The sequence below is a fragment of the Gadus morhua genome, chromosome 15 (assembly GCF_902167405.1).
Source record: "Gadus morhua chromosome 15, gadMor3.0, whole genome shotgun sequence".
Taxonomy (NCBI): Eukaryota; Metazoa; Chordata; class Actinopteri; order Gadiformes; family Gadidae; genus Gadus; species Gadus morhua.
In genome coordinates, this window is record NC_044062.1 from 21,490,195 (window position 1) to 21,516,151 (window position 25,957).

The 25,957-nt window shown below is 45.2% G+C and overlaps 1 protein-coding gene across 4 annotated transcripts in view; it reads right to left on the bottom strand.

The window, feature by feature from the left end:
* Nucleotides 1-7,217: 7,217 nt before the first annotated feature.
* gfra1a (gdnf family receptor alpha 1a) overlaps nucleotides 7,218-25,957 on the bottom strand; it is an 81,107-nt gene continuing 62,367 nt past the window's right edge. For all 4 annotated transcript variants that reach the window (XM_030379178.1, XM_030379177.1, XM_030379176.1 and 1 more), the window contains 3 exons: nucleotides 22,237-22,421; nucleotides 11,005-11,052; nucleotides 7,218-10,373 (listed from right to left, as the gene is read on the bottom strand). In XM_030379178.1, coding sequence (XP_030235038.1) covers nucleotides 10,242-10,373; nucleotides 11,005-11,052; nucleotides 22,237-22,421 — 365 coding nt within the window. In that variant the 3' untranslated portion in view covers nucleotides 7,218-10,241. The remainder of the gene's footprint in view (nucleotides 10,374-11,004; nucleotides 11,053-22,236; nucleotides 22,422-25,957) is intronic.

Below are 25,957 nucleotides of genomic sequence, written 5' to 3' on the forward strand. Positions count from 1 at the left end.
GTAGCGTAACCCTACATGCTCACTACCTCCGTCAGTCAACGGACGTGGGAAGGCGTGGCTGACGGATGGGGGAGTAGTCTTTGCAGAGGCATCCGTCAGCCAATCAAATCGCTTCGCCGGGTTCTTCCCGCTTCTTCCTGCTTTTTGCGATGCAAGATGACCCGCTTTCCCGCTTTCCAGCATCGTCAGAGCCCGAATCGCGTCACAGTGCTTAAATTTGCATACTCGATCTGATTGGATGACGGATCCGTCGCTGCCGAAAAAGTTGAACATTTTTAAACTTTTTGACGGAGCCGAAGGCTCCAGCGGAACGAACGGATCCACAATGCATTGCGCGTCCGTCCCCATTCAAAGTCAATGGGGATCAGTCAACGGACGGAAGTAGTGGGCACGAGGCATGAGGAGAGTTTGCCGACGGCGATGCCGTTAAAACAGAGGGAAAGGGGGAGGGGTGATCATCAATGTATCAAGAGATTGCGGGATGCGGGATCAATCTTGCCGTTGTCTTATCATAGTTCACGTAGAGTGTGTTTTCGTGTGTGTGTGTGTGTGTGTGTGTGTGTGTGTGTGTGTGTGTGTAAACTGCAGGCTGCTTGGCACATGCGCACTGACCACCTTGAGTAACTTGTCCGACAGGCCTGCTATTATATAGTTATGATATGTATACATACATACAGTATACGTACAAATATATTTATATATATAGAGATAGACATATTTATACATACTATATTACAAGCATCAAATACGGTGATGACTATGGTTTATGTTTAGTAATGAATTAAAATCTATAAATCTTTCATTGAAACAAACACCTAATTCACTATCTCACTACATAGCCTTCCGTCGTTCATAGTTCCCAGTTTACCTCTTCACTCCGCTATCGCCCCGGTTACAAGCCTTTCTCTCTCTCTCTCTCTCTCTCTCTCTCTCTCTCTCTCTCTCTCTCTCTCTCTCTCTCTCTCTCTCTCTCTCTCTCTCTCTCTCTCTCTCCCTCTCTCCTTCAATGTAACCTCCATCCTCTTGTTGAGGACTCAGGGCCAGGCAAGCTGTGCTGCAATGACGGATGTCTTGTCCAGGCCCCAATTTGAATGGCATTATGGAGCAATTGCGGCGGGTAATTTGGAAGGATGAGTGACCGGACCGGTCAAGGGCCTTCATAGAATTACAAAGCATGCGGCTGTCCTCTGCCACCCCACACACAACTACCAATTCTCTCACACTCTCTCTCTCTCTCTCTCTCTCTCTCTCTCTCTCTCTCTCTCTCCCTCTCTCCCTCTCTCCCTCTCTCTCTCTCTCTCTCTCTCTCTCTCTCTCTCTCTCTCTCTCTCTCTCTCTCTCTCTCTCTCTCTCCCTCTCTCTCTCTCTCTCTCTCCCTCTCTCACACACACACACATCAGATCACACACACTGTCTCTGTCACACAGACAAACAAACAAATGCCCATACATACCCACACACAAACACACAAACACACTCTCTCCGAGGTCATGTGAAGAATTCCTGCGCCGTCAACCCTGCCTAGTCCGTTTGCCCGTCGACCATCATGCACTGATCTCCTTCCTCTTCCTCGTCACAGTGTCCCACCCAGCGTCAGGACGGGAGCGGGTGAAAGAAGAGTGTGTGGGTCCCACACACACCAGGGCCCCACACACACCAGGGCCCCACACACTAGGGTCACACAAACCAGGGCCCAACACACACCGAGTCCCCACACACACTAGGGCCCCACACACACCTGGGCCCCACACACACTAGGGTCCCACACACTAGGGCCCCACACACACCGGGTCCCAACCCACACCAGGGCCCCACACACTAGGGCCCCAAACACTAGGGTCACACACACCAGGGCCCAACACACACCGAGTCCCCACACACACTAGGGCCCAACACACACACCAGGGCCCTGCACACCTGGGCCCGACACACAATTTATATTTTTGGTTACTTGTTATGTAATTCTACTCATATATATTATATGAGTAAGAGTCAGAGGTTGGGAACCACTATATATATATATTAGAGCTCTCAAGCGATTAAAATATTTAATCGTGATTAATCGCATTAATGTCATAGTTAACTATTATTAATCGCGATTAATCGCAAATTATTTTTTTTGCTAAATATCCCTTGATTTCTTTGTCCCATAATTCTTCTCATTTTAATTCTCTTATCAACATGATGAAGTGCATCGGCTTGCCTTGTGCAAATGATTTTCTATTGATAACAACATTGGCATATACTGATCAAAACAGGACGATACAAAAAAAGAGCCTATAGTGCAAATAAACGACTGCTTTGAACAAATGTCATTTGAACATAGCAGTCAGGCTACTGCTTCTTTGTTTTGAGCCAAACATTTTTTATTTTTTTATTATTTTTTTTTAATAAAATAATTATGTTAATCGCGCGTTAATTTTTTTAACGCCGTTAAATTTGGTTTGCGTTAACGCCGTTAATAACGCGTTTAACTGACAGCTCTAATATATATATATATATATATATATATTTATAAAAGAAGTACCTATTTCTCTTTTTTACCATCAAATGACTCGTTTTTATTTATAAATAAACAGTCAAATTGTAATTTCACGCTTGATCCAACAGAGTCTCTTTGAATTTGTTAGATATTTAACCGTTAACATGTCTTCAGCACTGTACACCACCATCATAACTACACTAGATGATTGCGATAATCCCAAATAATGATGACAGATATGTTAGTGTTTCAAACCATCTGTCTGACCGACCAGAATTGGCCACACAGGAATACAGGGCAGTGTCTTCAACCTGTGGTACTGAAGGGTATGGACAGTTTTATTCTTGAAACAGACATATTTACAATAATAGAGAAAATTATATATAGATAACTGAATGGCATTTGCTGCTTTTTTTATTATTCCATTAATGGTTTGTGTTAATTTTTGGTTGCTATGTTAACACACTGGGAGAATATAAAGCATTGTTGACTTCTTCTTCCCACTATTTCCTACTGGCCAGGGCCTTCTGCAGTAACGATGCTGGGGCTCTGGACCTCTCTGCTCAGCGACTGCAAGTACATTCATCTATTGTTTGATCCGTGGCGGTCCGTGAAAGGTCTTGATGACAACAAAGTGGTTCACCTAAAGTCAGAGGTTGGGAACCACTGCTTAAGGGCCCTTATGAAGCCCACCGCTTGCCAGCCCGTGGTCCACAAGAAGTGTAGGAACCTCCAATCAGAGCAATCGCCCGCTTCAAAAGAGTTGTTCTGGAATCTCTCGAGTGGAGAATGAATGCAACTCCTGGCCATAAGCGTCACATGGGCCTGCTGCTGTTTGTCTTCCACAGGTCATGAAACCTTTATTTGTACACTGAAAACCACCACAATGTCATCATTAATGAATAGACTCTAGCATTTCCATCCAGATTTGTTACCACGTTATTTGTTATCACTTTTTATTTCATTTTCAAAGGGGACAACACTTTTCCTGGGATTTGGGGTGTTGCTTTTGGGTCTCTGGTGCTCCCGGACGCATGCAAACTTTGAGAAAAGTCTGTTCATGATATTTTGAGTACGATATCCTGAAAGTACCCCGCCTACATTTACCGAACGAGCGAGTCAGTTTCGGCGCCCCCTCCTACGTAGGAAGGGTGCGCAGTTGAATATTACCTCCCACTTCCCCACTCCCCTGGAGGAGGGGACATGGAGGAGAAAGGGATTGTACCCCCGGAGCTGAGCTGCCAGACTGCCGCCAAGCTACCCCCGCCGGACTGCCGCCGAAACTTCGGCGGAATTTCAGCTCCTGAGTACACCCACGGGTGCAGCCGGAAAGCTTCGGCGGCAGTTTAGCTCCCGGAGTACACCGCCGGAGCTGCCGGACTGCCACCGAAGCTTTTGCGGCGGCCGGATGGCTTCAACGGCGGCCGGGGCGGCAGTCTGGCAGAACTTCCGCCGAAGTTTCGGCGGCCGTCCGGCGGGGGTAGCTCGGCGGCTGTCCGGCAGCTCAGCTCCCGGAGTACAATCCCTTTCTCCTCCATGTCGCGGTTCATGTACTTCAGAGAGTCAAGGCCAAAGTTCCTTTCCCCCAATTCTTCTCAACCATGGCCGACATATCCCCCACTACGAGTCTTTACTTGTTGTGGAAGTACCAGAGATGTCAGACGCAGTCTTTATGATTAGTTATATCATCCGAGACGCACATAGCTTTTGGCCGTGTTATTAGATGTAGGAATATTATATAAATACCCATAAATAATGTTATTATTATTATATTATATTATATTATATTATATTATATTATATTATATTATATAGATATAGAGCTCCAGGATTCCACAAACGGCAACAATCCCATCTCCTCCATGCTGTGGTTCAGTCTGACAGCTCATTGGTCAATGGGCAGCAGCTCATTTGCATTAAAGCTACGGACACCAGAAACATTAGCGCATTCTGAAGGGACTGAAACAGAGGGGAATAACGGTAGGTAAGATTGATTTTCCTAAAAGCTATTTCCAGCAAACAGCTTCAAAAACATATTTTCTGGAACTCAAATACTATGTTTACTTGTTGGGAAAAGACCAAAATATGTGTCCTTTAATTGTGCAAAGTACCACTGTCACCAGTAATATGCTCTGGTTGGAATGCTTAAAGGTTTCTCTTAAAGAGGTATTTAACCCAAAAGGGGGACATATGTTTTATACATGATGCTGAAGATAGTTATCTGTGGCATGTTTTTTTTTTACTTTTACAAAATAGGCAGAAATTTAGGAAAATCTTTTTTAAACGCCAACTCTCAATCAACCACTTTGAGGAGTTTCGACAGTCCTCTGATCTCAAGTCAGGTTAACTAGTGGCGTCAAAGTATTTTTTCTAATGCACCGCGCAAAGACACCAACGGCAAGAGGCTGCACTACCGCAGCACTGTCTGTGGATGTGAGCTCTGTCTGGGCAAGAGTGCATTGTTGTGACTCAGAGACCGTTTAGTATGATTAAGTAGCACAAAGTTACCATGATTCTTTGGATGCCCCCCCCCCACCCTACTTCTCCTTCCTAGAACCGGCTGCACAAAGCACATTTTTTTGAATCACACATTGTTGGAATTAAAGCTGTTACAGGGCGTTCACTTACACTTTAAAATACAAATCGGATAGCAGAAATATTTTTGAGGATTGGCTACCTGCAACTCAGCTGATGTCTCACCCCTTGAAAGTCCAGGACTTGCGTCTTACACTATTGTCTGAGGCCTTTCGCCACCTCAAAGTGGAGTAGCAAGGTTTTAATATGAGACACAGCTTGATATAAAAAATCCAATTCAATAAGTTTATGAGAACTAATTTGACATTCTTAGTGATGTGTTTTGATGCCACAGGGGGTTTCATTGCAAGGCAGTGAGACACATTTATGAGTCATTAATAGTCTGCTTGAGTCTTCACTGTTATTTTTTTCTATTAATCCTTTGTTTTGATTCTTTATGTGTGACTATAAGAGATAACGACAGTGCACAATTTGGGGTGTTGCATGTCACACATTTCTACACCCAAAGAGAGAAGAGCCAATGTATGATGCTGCTTCAAAACTTAACAGCTTTAGTTGTCCTTAGAGGTTCCTTCAATGAACAGAGTCCCCTACCCCCCTCCCCCCCTCCCCCACCATGTAACCACCTCGCTGCTTATATCAACCTTTAATCTAAACTCCCTGGATCTCAGCATGAGGAGCTGTTTTAAGTAAAAGATTTGAGATAAGATTATGCGCACAATCTTTTTGCCTCCACCTAAACTATATTACAGACCCCTTTTTAATCTATCATGTAGCCTGAAGATATTCATATATTTTTGCAGTATTCTCCGTATGCAGTGCCAAAACAGCCACAAGTCACAGCACACATATTAGCTTTTTCAGCACAAAATTTTTAATTACACTTGCATTTCAACCTCTACTGGAAAGAAATAGAGGAAATATCATTTTTTTATTTTGTTTTGAAAAACTTCAGCCTACCTCAGGCTGCCTTCCGTTCTGCGTGTTAATTATAACATGACATTATGGTGCATCTCTATCCTGGGGGCTGTGAATACTCCTACCCCAGTGGACCTTGGGCAGTCATTCATGTGTTTTCTGTAAAGGGTATGTCATATGTCAGTCCACGGGGAGCGAACCTCCTCCCATATAGACATCTCACCAGACACCTTGGCCATGGGGGGCGTTGACAATTGTTTCAAATCAACCGGTCCTATTTGTACAGAAATATTCAAGAAACATAATTTGCACATAAAGATCGAAAAAGGAATTTTTGCTCTTTATTAATTAAGATCTTAATTTAATAATCAGTTGTTAAAATTATCTAAGTTTAGAGTCTTCACAGGAAGAATGTACATCTCCGGCAAATAGGAGTGTGTTATTTTCACTCTGAACAAAAATAAGAAAAACACATTCATATCTATTTATAACCAATGTCTGAAAGTCTTATGTAGACAATGACTAATCAACATTTGCTTAATGCAGAAAGATTCATGATTAATAATTTCTATTAGCACTTGAGGGGTCTGTTCATGTCTCTGCCATCTTCCTTGACAATCTCTGATACAGCACAGTAGTGTATTATAACAGGTCTCCTATAGCAGAATGTGGTCCAAATCACTAGATAAAAGATGATGTAGGTGTCTGTTGTCTATGTGGATGGAGTAGTATCAGGGTCAATGTTGTGGTCTATATTAGGACTACGTTGTTCCCCTGCAGTGGGGAAGGTAGCTCAGTTACGGCAGTAGCCTGGGGCCTAGTTTGATTCCTTTACTGCTTCTGATGTTTATTCCCAGTAGTACCAGACATCACAACATGCTAAAAAGACTCTTCCCTTATCCCTTTCTGTCTCCTCTCTCTCTCTCACTCACTCACTCACTCACTCACTCACTCACTCACTCACTCACTCACTCTCTCTCTCTCTCTCTCTCTCTCTCTCTCTCTCTCTCTCTCTCTCTCTCTCTCTCTCTCTCTCTCTCTCTCTCTCTCTCTCTCTCTCTCTCTCTCTCTCTCTCTCTCTCTCTCTCTCTCTCTCTCTCTCTCTCTCTCTCTCTCTCTCTCCCTGTCTTGTAACTTTGCATACATTTTTTTAACCAAACTTATGCATACTTGCTCTCATTCTTCAATATTTCCTGAATTTCTTAAGTTCCTTCTGCCTGTCATTTCTTGTAACATGCCTTAATTATTGGATGAGGGGAAATAGTGACAACAACATCTGGTCTGAGATGATTTAACAGTTTTAATTGTGACTTTGTACAATAGATTTTACATTTTCACAAGCTAAGAAGGAAATGGTGCTGGAAAGCCGTTTCTCCAAAAAAACAAAACATGTCTTGAATCCTTGACAGAAGGGAGAAGAATGCAACTATTACCATCTTCTATTGGCTTCCCTTCTTTACAAACTGCAAGTTATGGCCCGTTATTACCAAATGCCAGCACAGCGCAAAGAAGAACTGTTAGCATTAACCCCGGTACTGTAGTGGTGTAGTTAGAGACACAGAGGTTCCAATACAAACCCACTCGCAAGAGACAAAGGTCTCAAAGGGTATTCTGCTTTCAAACTTTCAAGGATCTTTAAAGTCCAAATCCAATCGACTAACAACCACATCAACATGTTTGCTTGCACGAAAAATAAATGCTGGTAACAGCCACTAACTATCAAATAGTATTACAGCCTTCCAACCCTTTGAGCATTTGGTAGAACAACAGAATACCATTGGTTTGATTAGTTCTTGTTGCAGTAGGCCTTATCGGAGAGTTGTAATAGCAGGGGTGTACACAGGTGTATCTCATGACCTTGATTAAGAGCACCGGCATACCTCGGCCCATAATTAACTTAATGAGTAACACCTGTTTGTGTCCCTAATATCACACCTCTTTATTGAAGTCCTATGCCAATACATGTCATTTCGGTGGGAGCCAAAACTTTAATTAAGAACACATTCCAGTCCATGTTGTATTAAATAAGAAACATCATAGACAAAACAAAAGTTCAAAATAGAAAAATAAGATGTCTGTCCCCCAAAAAAGTATGAATATAGTAAACCATGATCAAGAGTGGGGCTATGATACAAAGTCAATACTTAGGAAACAAGTAGCATTTTAATTGCAGTAATATAGGACAGTTACAATGATATCCTCTTTCTCAGATGCAATAGTATTTTATAATCATGTACATATCAGGAGAAATATACATATAGCTTGTTATAAAAAAAACAACTAACAAGATTCTGTCTTATTTAACGTTGTATCGCCAACGCCATGGGTTCGTCATCAAGTCAAAATATTTCACAATGCTCTGAAATAAACGATCATCTTGACATTTGTTTGTCCGGTTCTTCACTTTCAGCCAGAGAACGCACAGCACATATATCATGTTAAATGCCTCATAATGAACACTTAGGTTCTAGTATACAGTAAGTACATTTCAAGAAGCCACAGGAACCCGAAGGGACCCAAGCAGCCATACATGTCATAAATGCTTGTGTATAGCTGAAGTCATTTCCCTTAACATGCCACATGTCAATATGTGGTTATTATTACTAGAAAATAGTCAAGAAAGGCATGGGGTTGGGGGATATTTGCTAAAGCTTAGTGTAAATGACACGATTGCTGAACATCAAACAATGATCAAGTGAGGTGAAATATTTCTGTTGAGCACTGAGGGGATGAATGAATGAATGCATTGCCTTGACACGTTCACTGTGTCATTGCCGTGGCAAAACATCACAGCATCATCACACAGATGCCAGCAGGTGTGTAGGTTTATGAGAGCACAATATCATTAAAAAAAATGCAGTAACTGAATATACAGTACAGCGCTAAAGACTTAAGCTATGCTCCGTTACTGTCGCGGGCCGTGCGGCATGGAGTGCAACGCTCGCTTCAGATAAGAACACCAGCTCCTTAAATCACTCTCACAAGAAACCACTCAGCATGGACGCAAACAACCGTATCTTCAAACTCTCCTCAGGGTGGGGGAGAGAGTGAGAGCGAAAGAGAGCGAGAGAGTGAGAGAGAGAGAGAGAGAGAGAGAGAGAGAGAGAGAGAGAGAGAGAGAGAGAGAGAGAGAGAGAGAGAGAGAGAGAGAGAGAGAGAGAGAGAGAGAGAGAGAGAGAGAGAGAGAGAGAGAGAGAGATACACACACACAAACACACAACAGTACGTTTTGACAGTGCCACGTAAGTACAATCTTTATAAAGGATTAAATCTGATGGATTAACAACTGCAGTGTTTTCTTTTTTTTGGGGAGGGGGGTTTAAATCTTTGAATAAATTAAGTTGGTAATGAAAGGTGTAGAAACCGAGTGTTAAGCCTGGATGTGTGATTGTGTGAGTGCATGTCTGCGTGCGGGTGAAAGTGATCCAGAGAGAAAGGAGACAGATAAAGAAGGAGAGAATAAGATCAAAAGCCCAGCATTCAAATGTGCGTGTGTTTATCGCTGTGCTATTTAATCCACACTGAACGAGAGCGATGGCGGAACCACGTTTCTCCATCCGACCAATCATAAATGCCTCCGAATACTTTTCCAGGTGATTATTCTTGTGATTTCTATGCAACCCAGAAGTTTAATATCTAACTCGACTTGCTTTGATGGATTGATTATACGGTGAAAACCACTGGCACCGTGATCAAAACACGCACAAACACACATACACTCACACATAAACATTAACACCGACACACACACGCACACACACTCACACTCACGTGCACACAGATATGTCTGATGAGTGTGGGCGGGACCTGAAAGACCAACCTTTCAACCCTGGCTGTGATGTTTGTCTTTAGACCCCTCCTGAAAATGGACAAGGTTTTGTTGAGAGATTTGGAAGATGGGATCGAAATCTCGCTGTTGCAAAATTTCACAACACATGTGTTCTCCATATGGGAGAACCCCCAGATGTAGCAGAATGCATTCTGACAGTAGCATAATCCCCCAGTGGGCCACAGAAAAGCTTGTTTTTTGTACATCCCTTTTGATCAAATTAAAAGGGAACAAATATCAAATTGTCAAACACCTGATCAATTGGTTAAGCGCACAGTTGCAATACTAAAACAACAAAAAACAATGGAGCTATCGGGGAGAAATTAAATGAGTGAAAGAGCGACAGAATCCAGAGGTAAATAAAAACAGAACAGCTTTTACTGGAAACAGAGGATATAATTCTGCCTTGTTTTCTCTCTTTTATACAAATATGTTATCAGTCAGTCCATTTGTGTTTGTTGCTTAGGAACGGTGAGGCTACAAGATGGCTCGTGTGCAGTGAGACAGCCAGAGCAGCGGGGGCAGCAGACCCAGGCTGGGTGGAGACCACCTACGCACAGCTGAGTTTCCAATGGCATTGGACGTTTCTCGACCATCCACCAGTGGGTCCTGAGAAACAGGACAGAAGTACAAAAAAGAGAAGATGCAGTAGTTTATGAAGATGGTATATATACATATATATATATATATATATATATATATATATATATATATGTATATATATATATATATATAGACTATATACACATGTGTGTAAAGTTGTATTCACACTTTTCTGAGTGGTTTATACAACTGCCAGTGGCTGGGTCATCTCATATCCCGGTTTCCATTAAATGTCACATCGGTGTAAAACAGGCCCTTGTTATTATACAATGGCATTTACCGTGAACTTTAAAAGCCACCAGAAAAGCAACGGACGCACTTGAGCCTTGAAGGGACGACAAAGACCAGACTTGTAAAAAGACAAAGACGCCGTCGGTTAGCGCTGGCCGCCGCGGATCACCGGGGTCTGCGCGATAAGGTACCTTTCTTTGCTAACAACCGATGCTGCTTTATACAAGCACAAAGTATTCCTGCTCATTCCGAATTTAGGAAAATGGCTTGAGTTATGAAAACATTTCATTCAATGTTAAAGGTGTGTTGCTCAAAGGCAACATTGTTTGTGAGTTCAAACAGTGTTAAGATAGTGGTGAGAGTGGTGGTGACATTATAAAGGGTTTTGTATTGGTTCTGTACTCACCACACAGAGGACACCATCAGCACTGGAGTTAGACTTCAATTTCTGAGCCTAGGAAAGCAAAGACAATTTTAAAGAATAAAAAATTAATTTACATATTACAACATATATGTAGATATCTATAGATTGTACTATTGTACGACTGTACTCGATAAATTCGCGATGCCTTTTTACAAAGATTTATTTTTTGACCATCAACATTCAAAATGGTCTACATTTTGTGTGCCAGCAAATTTGGATTTTCAAAAGAACCACCTAAATTCACAAAAGAGCCGTCACATTTTAACCATGTCATTAAAACTGAAAGCAGGGCTTGCACTCGAAAATGGAAACGGTATAATTGCTTCAGAAAAAGAAATACCTGAATGAAGGTGTTTTAATAATAATGAACATTTTGGACTGGCAGATCGAACATCAATACCCGCTGTGTAAAGCAGCGGTAAATGCTACTCCCGTGCTGTTTGTTTGAGATTAAACACACTGCAAATGAACACCTTGTCCTTTGTTCGGATACACAAAGGACAACAAAAACACATTTCTAATGGAGCATTTGGGTCCTCTGTCTTACAGAACACAACTGAATTGATCAGCGGGAAGATATTTGAAAGGTATTTATGATACCTTATTATTATTTTCTGAACATGTCATTTGACATATTCTACCGGCACATAGTCACAAAAAGTTCTACTGGCACATGAAATCAATGAAAGTAAAAAAAACAGCAATTGATATTCATAATGATATGCAAGACCAGACTTGCATATGTTTTCTACACTGTCTTTTACAAGCGGCTGTGCCACAAAAGCTCCTCATGCCTGTTTGCCTGCCATTATGTGATGTGCATGCTTTACTGTCTCTTCCCAACCAACATATGGCCGGTCTCATTCTGCAGCCAAACATTCAGGGTGGACCAACTACAGTATTCATACCTCCCACATACTGCATCAGGAAGCACCTAAGTACCTTCTCTCCAGGAGAAGAGAGTCAATGTGAACTTCACACAAGCCGCGTTTACATGGACACATCTGTTCCGCATAGATTTCTATGCGGAACAGAAAATGATCATATATACGCCTCATTCGGAATACAATTATCTGTTCGGCATACATTCTATGCCGAATAGTAGAGGTGGTGTAGTCCGTTTTAATCGCCATGTATACACTTATTCCGAATAGATTGGGGTTTAACTTAGAGCAGCCGCAGTAGTTCGCAATTGGTACACTGAGCTCTGTCGGTACTTTTAAGCACACCGAACTTGACCGCTGTCAAGGAAAGTGGATTTATTGCCTGATTCACGTCTTTGTTATCACTCCGTAAAAGTAGTCCGGCAAGCGTGTCCGGTTGCTAAGCGCCGGGACATGGGTGTTTATTGATGACGTGTTCGCGTATCGTAGTGTCCGCGCGCGTCCGAGATAACTGTAACTGAGTAGGCTACTAGTACTTTTGCAGGCTGAACGTTAAAATAATTTTTAATTTAGAGAGATGGCAGCTGCGGTAGTTCGTAATTGGACCTTCGAGGAGACAAATGTCCTCTTGGAAATCCTTAAGGAACAAGATATCTTCCGAAGGATGGACCAGAGAAAGGTTAGACATAGCGACCTTTTAAAAGATGTGCATCAAAAGTTTATATATTATATATATGTTTATATATTCTCCATGAGCTCGCATAACTTCACGCACGACTGCCGACTCATCCTAAAATTTTCTCGCCATTCTTGGTCACTAAATTCCCGTAAGACCACTCTCTCCCACCAGTCTTGGGTGCGGACTCGCATCCAAATCCCTCTTGTTTGCGGCGGAGCTTGGGGTAAATGTAAAGATCTGACGAGAAATTGACGTAGCTGTGCTGTCCTCCTCTTTCTTAATTGAAGGAGCAGGCAAAGAAAAGCTCTCTCCTGCTGTGCTTTCATTAAAATCAAATTTAAAATCCCAGATAGTGATAGGACATCCATTATGTCGCCGCCGGTCCAGAGATGTGTCAGGTGTGCGCGAGAGACATAACGGACACTTTTGTTACTGCCATGTATACAGTACATTCGGATCACATTTTAGGAACAGATCTATGCGGCATAGAAATCTATGCGGATCAGATGTGCCATGTAAACGTGGCTAGTGTCAGTCTTTTTCCTCCACTGTGTGAAGCGGTCGAAAGGTGGGAGTGGAGTGTGGACGCTAAACCAGTCACAGTCTCTGCTCAAGTCCCAACCCCAGCACTCATATATATATACTATATATATTGTATATATTCATGGCCACTCTCCACCGTGTCACCCACCACACATTCTGTCATTATGTGCACTGCTGTTCTGTACATGCACTACTTGATACTTTGCACTACACGGTTAACAGGATATGGTCAATAAATACCACACCATTGTACAACGTCCTTGGAGGCCTGCTAGTGTGCAATTGCAGTAATGTTGAAACTATTCTAATATAAAATGTACCATTGTAACGGCATGGCTTTATTTACATGCCCCCTCTTAATTGTACAGTGCTACCATTCAGCATTGCATGATATCAACCGGTTACACACAATGTTCCCTCTGTATACCCCGGCTTCCAACCACTTTGAGTTCTGCCTCAGCTTCAGCATGTGTGTGTTACAAGCAATTTTACTTGATCACTGTCTGCATCTTGTGCAACGTGGAGCAATGAGCGGGGCTGCTGAAGCGCCTGTGTGGAACTCTAATCACGACAGACCAGTCACATTGACGAGCCACATGTTCTACGGTAAGTCATATTCTATTCCCATGTCAGAGGGCTTTTTATGCTGAGATAAATGAACCAGATATCTCTGATTCTTTCCACTGCGACAGGACGCTGGAGAGAAGCATCGGGGTGCTGCTCGTCAATGGGTAAGTGTGTAGCTGGCTGGGTTGTATGTCATTGTATATCTGTTTGTGGGCTTCTGTGTGCGTGTGTTTGTGTGAAGGTCATAGCGCTTATTGTGTGCGTATGTGTGTGCACGTATTTGTGTGTGTGTATGTTTGTGTGTGTGTGATTAAATGCCTAGAATAGACTGTAGGTATGACAGAATAATATATGATTCCAGTATCCAGTCGCAGGCACTAAAGTAAGGCCGCGGAAGCACGGGACGAGCAGGACTGGATAATAATACAGGAGAAAGGTACACTGCATGCTGTTAATACGCTTTCACTCTCAGAAGAAAAACACTGCAGAAAGAGGAAAGAGTCTGTGGTATGATGATCATAAATCAAAATTTTCTTCCCAGGCGTGGGGCTGAATACTGGTGATCAAATAATAAATAAAATACAGAAAAAGGTGGAAAGAGGCTGAGGCTTGGCTCGGCACAACAGCAGATGTCGCCCAGCCGCGGAACAAATGAGCAGAATGACATCGTTTACGGGTTGTAAGGTAAATGACTTAAAGCATTTCAATCACCTTGCACCCGGTGTTATGGTGAGAAACCATCTGCGTTCCCCGCATCCCGCACAGAGCCGAGCAAACCTGTTCCCTGGCTTTCATTATGGCCCGATTAACTTTAACTGCTAATAAATGTGTGTGGATCGCACTTCTACGCTTAGCTCGGTGTAGCGATAAGCAGGCCGGATGATCCTGACTGTAAGATTCACGATGCGGCGTTTCAACACAATAAACCTCGACAAACAGGAACGACTAAACTAGGACAAACATGTGTGCATGATCATAAAACGTGTATATATATTTTGAATTATGTATATATACTGTATATGACCTTTAAACTCTGTATATAACATTTATACGTTAAATACACAGTGTATCAGTCCTATATAATCTGTATATTACATTTCTATGTACTTATGTAGTGTTTATCCTTCATGGCCGGCAACTTTGCCTGGAATCCTCTCTGTTGACTGCTAGCTTGGGTAAAAGTCACATTAGCATGTTTCCGATATCCGTATTTTTACGGGTCACTTTTCAACCTGCTTTGGAGTCAAACATATTCATGAGATCTCAAAGACAGCCCATGGCCCTGTTGAATACAATTTTTATATTTTGGTTTGCGTGAGTTAGTGTGTGTGTGTGTGTGTGTGCGTGTGTGTGTGTGTGTGTGTGTGTGTGTGGTTGTGTGCGTGTGTGTGTGTGTGTTTGTGTGTGTGCATGTTCTTGTGTGTGTCTATGTCTTGTAGGTAGAAGTCTGTATCATCAAACACTGCAATAGTTTATCTGTGTTATAACTGTATTAGGCTGTGTGTGTGTGTGTGTGTGTGTGTGTGTGTGTGTGTGTGTGTGTGTGTGTGTGTATATGTGCGTGTGTCTGTGTGTGTTTCTGTGTCTGTGTGTGCGTCCATAGGAAGGTGTGGCGTGCCCCAGCAATACGGCTGCTCACACACTAGAGGTTGGTTGTGTCGGCAGGGGAATCCAACCATCAACCCCCAGCCTCCAGTTGGACAAAGAAACACAAAACGGACCCCCGAAAAGCTTGGACCTCATTCCCCCTCCACGGGCGAGGCGGAGCGGGAGGAGACCTGGGCCCCACCCCCTCAACTGGTCCCTCCACCCCAACCCCCTCTCCTGGTGCCTCCATCCCCCCCTCAGCCAGCAAACCAAGGGAGAAGGCGAGGAGTGTAGATTAAGGGCAAGGCGACAGAAGTGGACAGCCCCACCCCCGCCGCCTCTCCTGCAGCCAGCGCAGACGACACTATAGGAAACTCTCCAGTTCAGTTTGAAGCATGACGTTTGCTCAGGGGCACTTGGGCTGCTGTCATGAGACGGTACGCTCCGGGAGAATCAGAAATGTTTCTTAACGTCCACACAAAGGAATGAAAAGAACAATGTCCCTGGCTGCTCTTCCCCCCTCCGGCTCCTGAAATAATGTCGCCCGCCATGACACTCCTCTCCCCTCCCCGCCCTCTGGCACTGAGCCAGCCCACCTCTCTCTCTCTGTCCTCCTCCCCCCTTCGTTCTCTCCTGGTCTCTGCCAGTGCTCAGATGAGGGAACGCAGCTCTGGTAAATGTGGCCACGCCGTGGAATTTGGGTAATTAAGTGTGGCTGCAGTGGAGGTATCGCTGTGTGTGTGTGTGTGTGTGTGTGTGTGTGTGTGTGTGTGTGTGTGTGTGTGTGTGTGTGTGTGTGTGTGTGTGTGTGTGTGTGTGTGTGTGTAGGCGATGGTGTGTGTCATAATGCAGATTAAATGACAATACAGTCGAATAAGATCAGTGCCATGCTGCGTCTCAGTATCTGTCCCCGAAGATACGGACCGATCTGCCTATTTGTTCATATCATGTCAACACTGGTGCTCCACTGGTCTCGCCTCAAGACACACATGTGTTTCTAGTCATTAAGACACCACCCCAAAATAATGATGTACCAATATTGCAGTAATAAACAATGCATTCCTGTACTGTTAAAAACATGGAGCAAAAATGAATACGCAACAATAAGGGCTGGATTCAATGAACTAGTAAACACGATATAGTGTTAGCAATTTGTAAATTCATGAGCTCCTTTCTAAAGACTAAGCCTGCCTATAGGTCATTGAAAATAAACATATTATAAATATTGTTCAGAAAACAGGTATAATACCATGTTGTACCAGTTTAATGTAGACGTTCATGCTCCCTGGTCATTTGTGTTTAATAAATCCAACGGGACAGCGCTGCTCACATGTTGGGAAGCACCGCTCTGGATCACTGAAAGGCAGTTTTCTGCTGCTGAATTCTGATCCTGTACTCCATACTTTTGGTCCCAAATCAAAAGAATAAAGAGAGTTACCAGAGTTGTAGACTCTTCTCAGCCATCGCTGATGCTAGCAAATCTTGAATCGCTGCCTGACCGTACCGGGGCCGCGTGTGAAACCTCAATGCGTGGCCGTACCCCGGCCCCCCGCTGCCAACAGACCCAATCAGGGAGCAGCAGGCCGTTGCCTCGGTGAGCGAGGCCGTGCCTCGGCAGCTGGACGGAGATCATGGCCGGGCCACAAGCTCGCAGAGCCAGAGTGCATTATGGATTTACGAGGCTGTTGGCCATGCAGAAATGGACTGGTCCTCGTACGGATCGACTGATTTCCCATCATAGTAACATTGCAGAAACATAATATGCAGTCATTCTGAGAGGGAGCCCTGAGTATTTGACATGTGGGTATGAAAGTAAAATCTGATACTTATGGTGCTATATTGATTTGAAGACATACTCTCGTAATAAACCCCATGGCAAGTACTGTGGATATATATAGATATATATTGTGACGTAGTAGCACCAACAAGAATCGAGTTTAGTGTTCCAAGTGTAATTACTACACAAAACGTTAAAAGGAACATGGTGAACACGCGTGCCAGCCTGGCTCCGCCCGCCTAAGTACTGCAGCTCAATTTTAATTTCCCTTCAGTACTACGTCTGCGCGGTATATTCCTGGGTTTTCTCCATCCACATTTTGTGGCTCCAATCAGACATTGTCACGCACAGTGTTTGTTCTATTTCATGTAGGCTACGCCTGAAAAATTGCAACTATGCACCAATCAACGTGGGCACCGCCCACATTTCCCACGGCACCGTGTATATAAGGCGGCGCAAACCACTGCCCATCCTCCCTTTTCTTTCAGCGATTTGTACTGATCAACGAAGAGATATGACTTCCAACCTTAAGATGACCGGTGGCAGCGGCATGGGCGAGGCCACGGTCCAACGGCCCTTTTCAGGGCCACTGGAGAGCGCTCCTATAAGAGCTGGCGGGCCCTTTTCAGGGCCTCAGTGCGCCTCCTGTCCCGCTTCCCTGGCGCCGGGTGACGGGCACCTGGCGTGTTTCAGGTGCCTCGGCGCTGAACACGCCACGGCTGCCTTGGTTGCTCCCGCCTCCTGCGCCGCCTGCCGCGCGGTGCCTGAAGAGGGGCTCCTCTCCAGGCATCTCTTTTTCTCCCCGTCGGTGGATCTCGCAGAGGCCATCGACATCTTCAGGGCCGGAGCTCCGGACGCCGAGGACGCAGACGACGAGCGCTTCGAGGTTGACGACGTCGCATCCTTGGACGACGTCTTTCCTGGGACAACGTCTTTTTCCACCGAAGCCACTGTCGAGAGGGAGAGACCGCGCCGGATGGCCGATCTCTTCGGCGAGATCATGGGTGAGGCGGCGGCCATCAAGGGCATCAATATGCCAGCCCCGCCTCTCGACCCATGTCGGATGACATGCAGGGTGAGTGTTTTCGCACCCTGTCTTCCTCCCGGCGGGCTACCCAGTGCCCCCTGTTCCCACCGGTTCAGCACCTTTTCACCGCTGCGGGTGGGGACCCCTCTACTCTGAAGGCCCCGGTGAAGGCCTTCACTGACTTCACCAACGTGGAAGGGTGGGCTGATACTCAGGCGAGGGATCCAGCGGCAAGCACGGCTCTGGCAGCAGAGGTGGCCCGTCTCTTGGAGAAGGGGGCCATCACTGTCCCCCCCCCCCCACGAGTCCCACCTAGGGTTGTAGTCCCGCTACTTCCTGGTTTCCAAGAAGTCAGGGCAGATGAGACCTATTCTGGATCTTCGCGTGTTCAACAGATTTGTTGGCGTGAGGAAATTCAGCATGCTCACTATCATAGCGCTGCTCCGATGTGTGAGAGAGGGCGACTGGTTCACATCCCTGGATCTTAAGAATGCTTACTTCCACGTCCCTGTTCGGCAGGTGCACAGGAAGTTTCTCCGTTTTGCCTTTATGGGGGTGGCGTACGAGTACCTGTGCCTGACATTCGGCTACTCCCTGGCCCCGCGCACCTTCTCGAAGTGTGTGGAGACGGCGTTGGGACTGCTCAGGCGGAGGGTTCTCTTCTACCTCGACAACCTACTTATTCTGAGCAAAGCTCAGAATAGAAGCTGCGAGAAGGGACACCATGACGGTGATAAACCATCTCTCTTTCCTGGGTTTTGCCATCAACTGGGAGAAGAGCTTCCCGCTCCCAGGCCGGCAGATAGTCTACTTGGGGCTTTGCCTAGACTCAGCCGCCATGACAGCGATGCTCTCGCCTCCTCAGTGAGACGCCATCCTGTTGGCACTCTCCCGCTTTCGCGTTCTCAGAAACGTGACCGCGCTGTCCACCATGCGCCTGTTAGGGCTGATGGCAACCGCCCATCCCGTGGTTCCCCTGGGTCTGCTCTTTATGCGCAGACTCCAGAGGTGGTTTGCTCGCCAACGGTTGGACTCCGTGCGACACAAGCTCAGGGTGCTCCTCCCACCCCGTTCGGTGTCACCAGACCTGGAATATTGGGGAAACCCCTCCGCCCTTCTCAGGGGTGTTCCCCTGGGCAGAGTGACGTCCTACGTAGTGGTCTTCACAGACGCCTCGTTGACGGGTTGGGGAGGAACGTGCCTCTCTCACTCGGTGGGAGGTGAGTGGCGCACACCCCGTACAGTCCACATAAATGTGCTGGAACTCGTCGCTGTGAGGAAAGTGCTGTTGCATTTCTTTCACCTGGTATGTGGCCGCCACGTTCTGATCAGGACAGACAGCGTGTCGGCGGTGGCGTACATAAACAAACAGGGGGGAGTGCGCTCCTCTGCTCTCCACCAAAAGGGAGAGCCCTGCATATCGCGGGGGCCCATAACTTCGGGGCGGACCTCATGTCTCGCGGCGGAAACATCCCGACATTGTCAGACTGATCTGGCAGAGGTTCGGGACGGCTCATGTGGACCTGTTCGCGTGCAGGGAGAACACATACTGCAGGTGGTGGTTCTCTCTCAACCCTCGGGATCTTCCCCCGTTGGGGGTGGATGCGTTGGCGCACACACCTTGGCCGCGGGTTCTCTTGTATGCGTTTCCTCCGCATCAGCTGATCCTTCCTCTTCTGGAACGGGTCAGACAGGAGAGATTGTCCCTGATTATAGTGGCTCGGAAAACCACTCAGCTCTGTGGTTTCCAGAGCTGGCGGCCCTCTCGCGGACGGCTCCGTGGCCGGTACCGTTCAGACTTGATGCGCTTTCACAGGCCCATGGGACGGTGCACCACCCGCCCGATGTATCGGGACGGCTGTTGGTCTGGCTCCTGAGAGGTTAATCCTGCAGGGCAAAGGTTTGCCTGAAGCGGTTATCAACACTATCCAGGGTGCTCGTGCACCTTCGACTTCTTCCCTCTATGCGGCGAAGTGGGGCGCTTTCTCTGATTGGTGTGACAGGAACCACGCTGTGCCATCCCATTGCGAGGTGGGAAGCGTGCTTGCGTTTCTACAGCACTTATTGGAGAAGGGTTTGGCTTTTTCCACTATCAAGGTTTATGCGGCAGCTGTTTCGGCTGGCCATGCGGGCTGTGATGGTGGACCGATCTTCAGCCATCAACTGGTCAAGAGGTTCTTGCGTGGGGCTGGACGGGTTAGGCCTGTTTTGCGCGTGCTTACACCACGCTGGGATCTCCCCACCGTGTTGCGCGGGTTGTCCAGGGACCCTTTCGAGCCTCTGTCTCGGGCCCCTTTGGATGCCCTGTCCTTTAAAACTGCGCTCTTTTTGGCTTTGGTTTCTGCCAAGCGGGCCTGTGAGCTGACCGCTCTGTCTGTCAGCCCGAGCTGCTTGTTGCTTAACGAGGACAGCCCCTTTGCGCTGCTCAGACCTAATCCTGCGTTCCTCCCTAAGAACAGTAATAGTTCTTTCCGGTCGAGCGATATTGTGATTAAGGCTTTTCACCCTCCGACTCATTCTAGTGAGGCGGAGTTGCATCTCCTGTGCCCGTTGCGGGCGCTGGCTATGTACGTGAAACGCTCGGCCGCGTTCCGCTCCACACAACAGTTGTTTGTGTGTTATAGCGACGCTAGCAGGGGCCGCGTGGCCGCTTCAACGGCTCTACTCAGAGGCGTTCCGGTGGAAGACATTTGCGCGGCTGCGTCTTGGTCTTCCCCCGGCCCCTTTGTCCGTTTTTACATGTTAGACACGTCCAGGGGCTCACTCTGCAACTCTGTGTTGGAGTCCGGTGCCCCTTCTACGGCTTAAGAATGGAGGCATGTTCTTTTAAGCGGCATCCTTGAGATTCCTCTCACCGGATGGCGAGTTGGACTTGACTGCCAGTATTTCTGGCACTCCCGCCGTTTTTTAAATAAGGAACGGATGAGAGAAGCTCCTTATTGGAGAGTCAAACTCCGTAGCTCCGCCCCCGGTGGTAGCGGACCTAATGGAACCCGTATTACTCGTATTGCCTTGCTTGATCGAGGAGGAATTCGTTTTTTATTAAGCTGTTGTGTTTTGCACATCCTCGGCTTTTTTGAGTCTTATGTGCCCAGGTGACTTACGTTTTTTGACTGGGGTCCAGCAGGAGTACATTGATTGGGCTCCGCTCGCAGCTTCACCTTAGCCCATTTCATGTAGGCTAGTTTCCCACCTGCTGTACCCTCCAAATGCTGAACGAATAGCGTAGAGGTTGGGCGGCGGTGCCGTGGGAAATGTGGGCGGTGCCCACGTTGATTGGTGCATAGTTGAATTTTCAGTGTGCGCGAGCATGTGCACGGGACAAGCCCATAAGGCGAAGCCTAGACGGCTACACCTACAATCATAGAACTAGAGTTATAATATCATAACTATCGTTTTTTTTACAGCCTGCGCGAAACGTGAATTCCGGCCAAACATTAGCGATTGGTTATGGCAGATCCAGAGTGACACTGGAAAGATCCAATAGTTTTAAACCTCAACAGGCAGCCACCTTCAAGTGAGTTAACGTTTGTCAATTGAGTAGGTCCAGACTCTCTGTACAAATGAAATGAAGTACGAGAGTCTGGTAGGCCCAGGCTACATGCGTGCCCCCTCCTCTCTGTGAATGTTAACAATACAACTGTTGAATTGCCAGCTTCCAATTACCCATTCTGTTTGTGAAATGCAACGTAGTGCATTGGCAGCATGTTTTGTCCACCCCTCCCACATAATTGTTGATAGTCATGGTTTCACATCAATGTGAAAGCAAGACATTTTCATGATGTTCCACAAAAAGTGGAAGGCATGCTAATGTATTCACAAATAAAACCTGTTCTTGAGCATGCTGGTCTTGGCTTCTATGCTGCAGGACTGTGTGTGTGAGTGTGTGTGTGTGTGTGTGTGTGTGTGTGTAGGTGTGTGTGTGTGTGTGTGTGTGTGTGTGTGTGTGTGTGTGTGTGTGTCTGTATGTGAGTGTGTGTGTGTGTGTGGATATATAGACCCTTTCTGTCCTCAGTCATTAGTAACTCTACCACTCATTATGATCAGTGCTTCATTAACCACTCTCACTCTCTCTCTCTCTCTCTCTCTCTCTCTCTCTCTCTCTCTCTCTCTCTCTCTCTCTCTCTCTCTCTCTCTCTCTCTCTCTCACCTGCAGGCTGCCACAGAAGTGGTAGATGCTGTTGTCCACGTTGAGGCTGTTGTCGATGGCGTTGGGGCTGCCACGCTCACGGTTCTTCTGCTGCGGCGTGGTGATGGGGGGTGTGGTCTGAGGCGGGGGCATGGGCTGCCACACCCCCACGTCTGTGCCGTTACCAAAGGCCTGGATGGCGTTGCCTGCGGAGGGAGATTAATTTGTTAACTCTTCCACACATATGAGCAGTCTGATGGCTCGGTACAAACCCATCAGATCTGAGTCTGATCTCTCGCCAATTGATTTGAAGACATACTCTCGTATTAAACCCCATGGCAACTACTGTGGATATAGTGTGTCAGTGAAACTCACCTATTTCACTGACACATAAACACACAGCGTTGTTTACAGGCCTTGAGATTTAGCTTAATGTTATGTTTTACTTGCCCAGTAGCAAATCATACTTGGTCAAAATGGAAAATGTAGGCCTATTAAGAAAATGTATAAAACCAACGAGTCAACAAAAATTTGTAGAATTATAATAATGCATTCAAATAAAAAACATGACAATAATGGCTGCAAAGCTGTCAAACCAGCTAGCCTAACAGAAGAAACGCTAGGGCCTCAAAATGTATTAATTAATACATTTATATATGGTCTACTACAGCAATCAGAATGACATTTATTTTTATTGATTTTTGGTGAATATTTGGGGCTAACTATTAATTGCACTCCGATTCTATATAATGTAAAATTATGAGAAAATAATCACCTGTAGTAAGTAAAAGCCGACCATTGGCGACTACTAGAGCAATCTATTTTTATTGATTTGTGGTGATTTCTATTGGGTGTAAGTTGTAGACGGTCCCTAAAACAGATAGCAGCTGGAACGTAGATTTAAGTGCTGTTCTCCCACAGACATTGATAGCAACAACATGTCGCTGTGATTTTTGTCGATACAGTGTACTAAACTGTCCTCAACATTCTACACCCGTCCTCAACATCCTATATCCGTTCCCATGATATAGAAGGATGTTTTTATTTTGTGGGCATATTTAGTGTATTTCCAAAAAGAAAAATCACTTTCCCGAATGTGAAACCTCATTTCACATTAAAGTTGCCGGATCACAGAGTTCACCTGCCCCGAGCAAGCTGGCAACCATTTATGTCGAGGCCTGCTTTGACATTGATTGCTTTCAATGTACAAAGAAAGGCATTAGGGAATCAATTTAAATAAAACCACGTTTGAAAAAGAGACCACTTCAAATAAACTGTTGAAAAACGAGACAGCTGACAGAGACTGACACCTGATGATCTGATCTGGAACAGTTTTGTGTTTTCCTGCTTGTTTCGTCCAGTGTATGGCATCAACAACGTGTCTGAGTGCTGAACACTTTGTGTTTGTGTGAAAGGCAATCAACCTTTGATTTGTTCAAACATCACATAACTAACCTAGCAATTGTGGGAAAGGCAGAGAAAGGATCTGTTTCAACTGAGCTGAATCTCTTTGTTTGTCGGCGGATAATTATGAAGCCAAAATGAGGAAGCGCGAGTGTGTGAGTGTCGCATTAGTTCATTAGGGATACTATATTTACCCTTTAGATGGGTAAACACACACACACACATTCGCACGCATCAGAGGGTATTCGCTCTACTGAGAGTGTTATTTAGACAAACAGGTGACTTTTGGCATTTGGCTGTCCCAGGGGTCGGTGAATCCATTCCCAGCATGACCCTGGCACTTGATTTATGACAGAATATTTAACCCCTGTTCAGTATTCACGCAGGTTCACAGAAAGAGGTGGCTTCCCTTCCCCTCTTCACCACCAAAACCCTCCTGTTGTGCTCTTAGCTTCTGTGGGTGGCTTGGATACTATTATACTAACTCTGAAGTTTGACTCCGGTGGCAAGCAGTTAGGTGTTTGATGAGGCTGTTTTTAGCGTAGGCCTGCTGACGGCCGGGGATACAGATGAGCCCTGCGCGTTGGACCTGATAAGAGACTTGAGAGGTGTACCTGAAGAGGTGAACGCAGAACGGGAACAAACCAGTTTTGAGCTCTCGGCTACCTACAGTGGAATCAATGGGAATTATATTTGAACTTGAACAGTGTGGGCTCGGCCACTGGTTCCACTTACTCTTCAATTTACGGACCAAGGCCAGGCATCCCAAAACATCCAACGCAGTCACACACACACGCTCCCTCTCACACACACGCACACGCACACACACACACGCACACGCACACGCACACGCACACGCACACACAGACATATTGTTTTACAGAGTAAGGATCACACAGTGCATTAAAGGTCTAAGTAGGATATGGAGCAACTCTCGCAGGCCGGAGGGATTTACACTCTCATGAACACAAAAAATATCTTCCTCTACACATTTCTCTCTTCCTCACACATGACCACACATGTTGAGATCCATTATCAGGGATAAGCTTCCTAAACACTGTAATTTCAATGCATTCAAGTTAATTATCTCCCATGACATTTTTGCTCTTATCGTGTGTTAATGTTCCTGTGATTGAATGTATTTATTTTTATATTGTATTGTTTTTCCCCTCCAGCTGTACTGTCAATCTCCAGAAATATGGTATTCCTGGTTAATTATTATTCTGTCAATTAGTTTTCATGGATACATTAACAAAAGCTGGTCTTTATACACTTCTGTTGATATCTTTATGTTAGTTGAAATGTCCCTGAAGCAACTCTTTATTTGAAGTGGAAGCTTGTGTGAACCAACATCCCTTGTGACATTCCTTTCATCTGGGAATATTTTCAATTTGCAAAGTTGTAGTCTCTTCAAACAAATGTATGTGATTTTTCATCAACAGTGAAAGATATCCAGAGCATAACAGTCCCTATGCATCCGACCTAACATTAATTCACCTTGATTACCAACAATACATTTAATTTATGTTCCTATAATAAATGGGTCATTTGAACACAAGAATTGGTCTTCACTAATAAATCCTCAAGGTAAATTAATGGGACCAGCTACTAGAAATAGTTGGTAACATTCCAAGCAATCACACTAATTTACCTTGATGACCACCTTCCCTACCATTTATAATAGGAACATCAATTACGTGTACAAACCCTGACCACCCTAGTGCATAAACTATGGTCTCTCTTCCTGGCGGTTGGAAAAACAGAAAATATGTGTTAAATTTAGCCAATGATTGGTAACAGGACAACTGGTGACAATGAATCAAAAATTCCCATGTGCTGCAATTAATTGTTTTGTACATTCCCTGCATAGCAACAGCTGAAGCCCGGCTAGCAGCTTGTTCTGGGTTGGATCCTCAGCCCTTCTACTTTTGCAACAGGGATGACAAACCTGAATAGTTTAAGTTTAAACTGTAGTTTTTAATATATTATTAATAACTAGTTTCTATGTAATCCATCTATATTTTCCATGAAACTTCTTTTGTGCAAAGCTTATTTTTGCCAAAATCCTGACACTGACGGCTATGGTCATAGAAGTTGGAAATCAACGCTCTGCAAAGAATTCAGAATGTCAAATGACAACAACTATAAAAATAATCCCACTGCTTAAAGAAAGATTGGGGATTGGTGTCTGGGACTTCAGGGCTGTGAAGCAAAATGTGTCACACTTGGTAAAGGAAACATTTTCTTGAAGGAGTTTAAGGAGAATCTGTACATAGTATAACATTTGTGTTTGAGTGCAGTTTTAACCGAGACATTCAGCGGGACAGGCAGGGTCTTC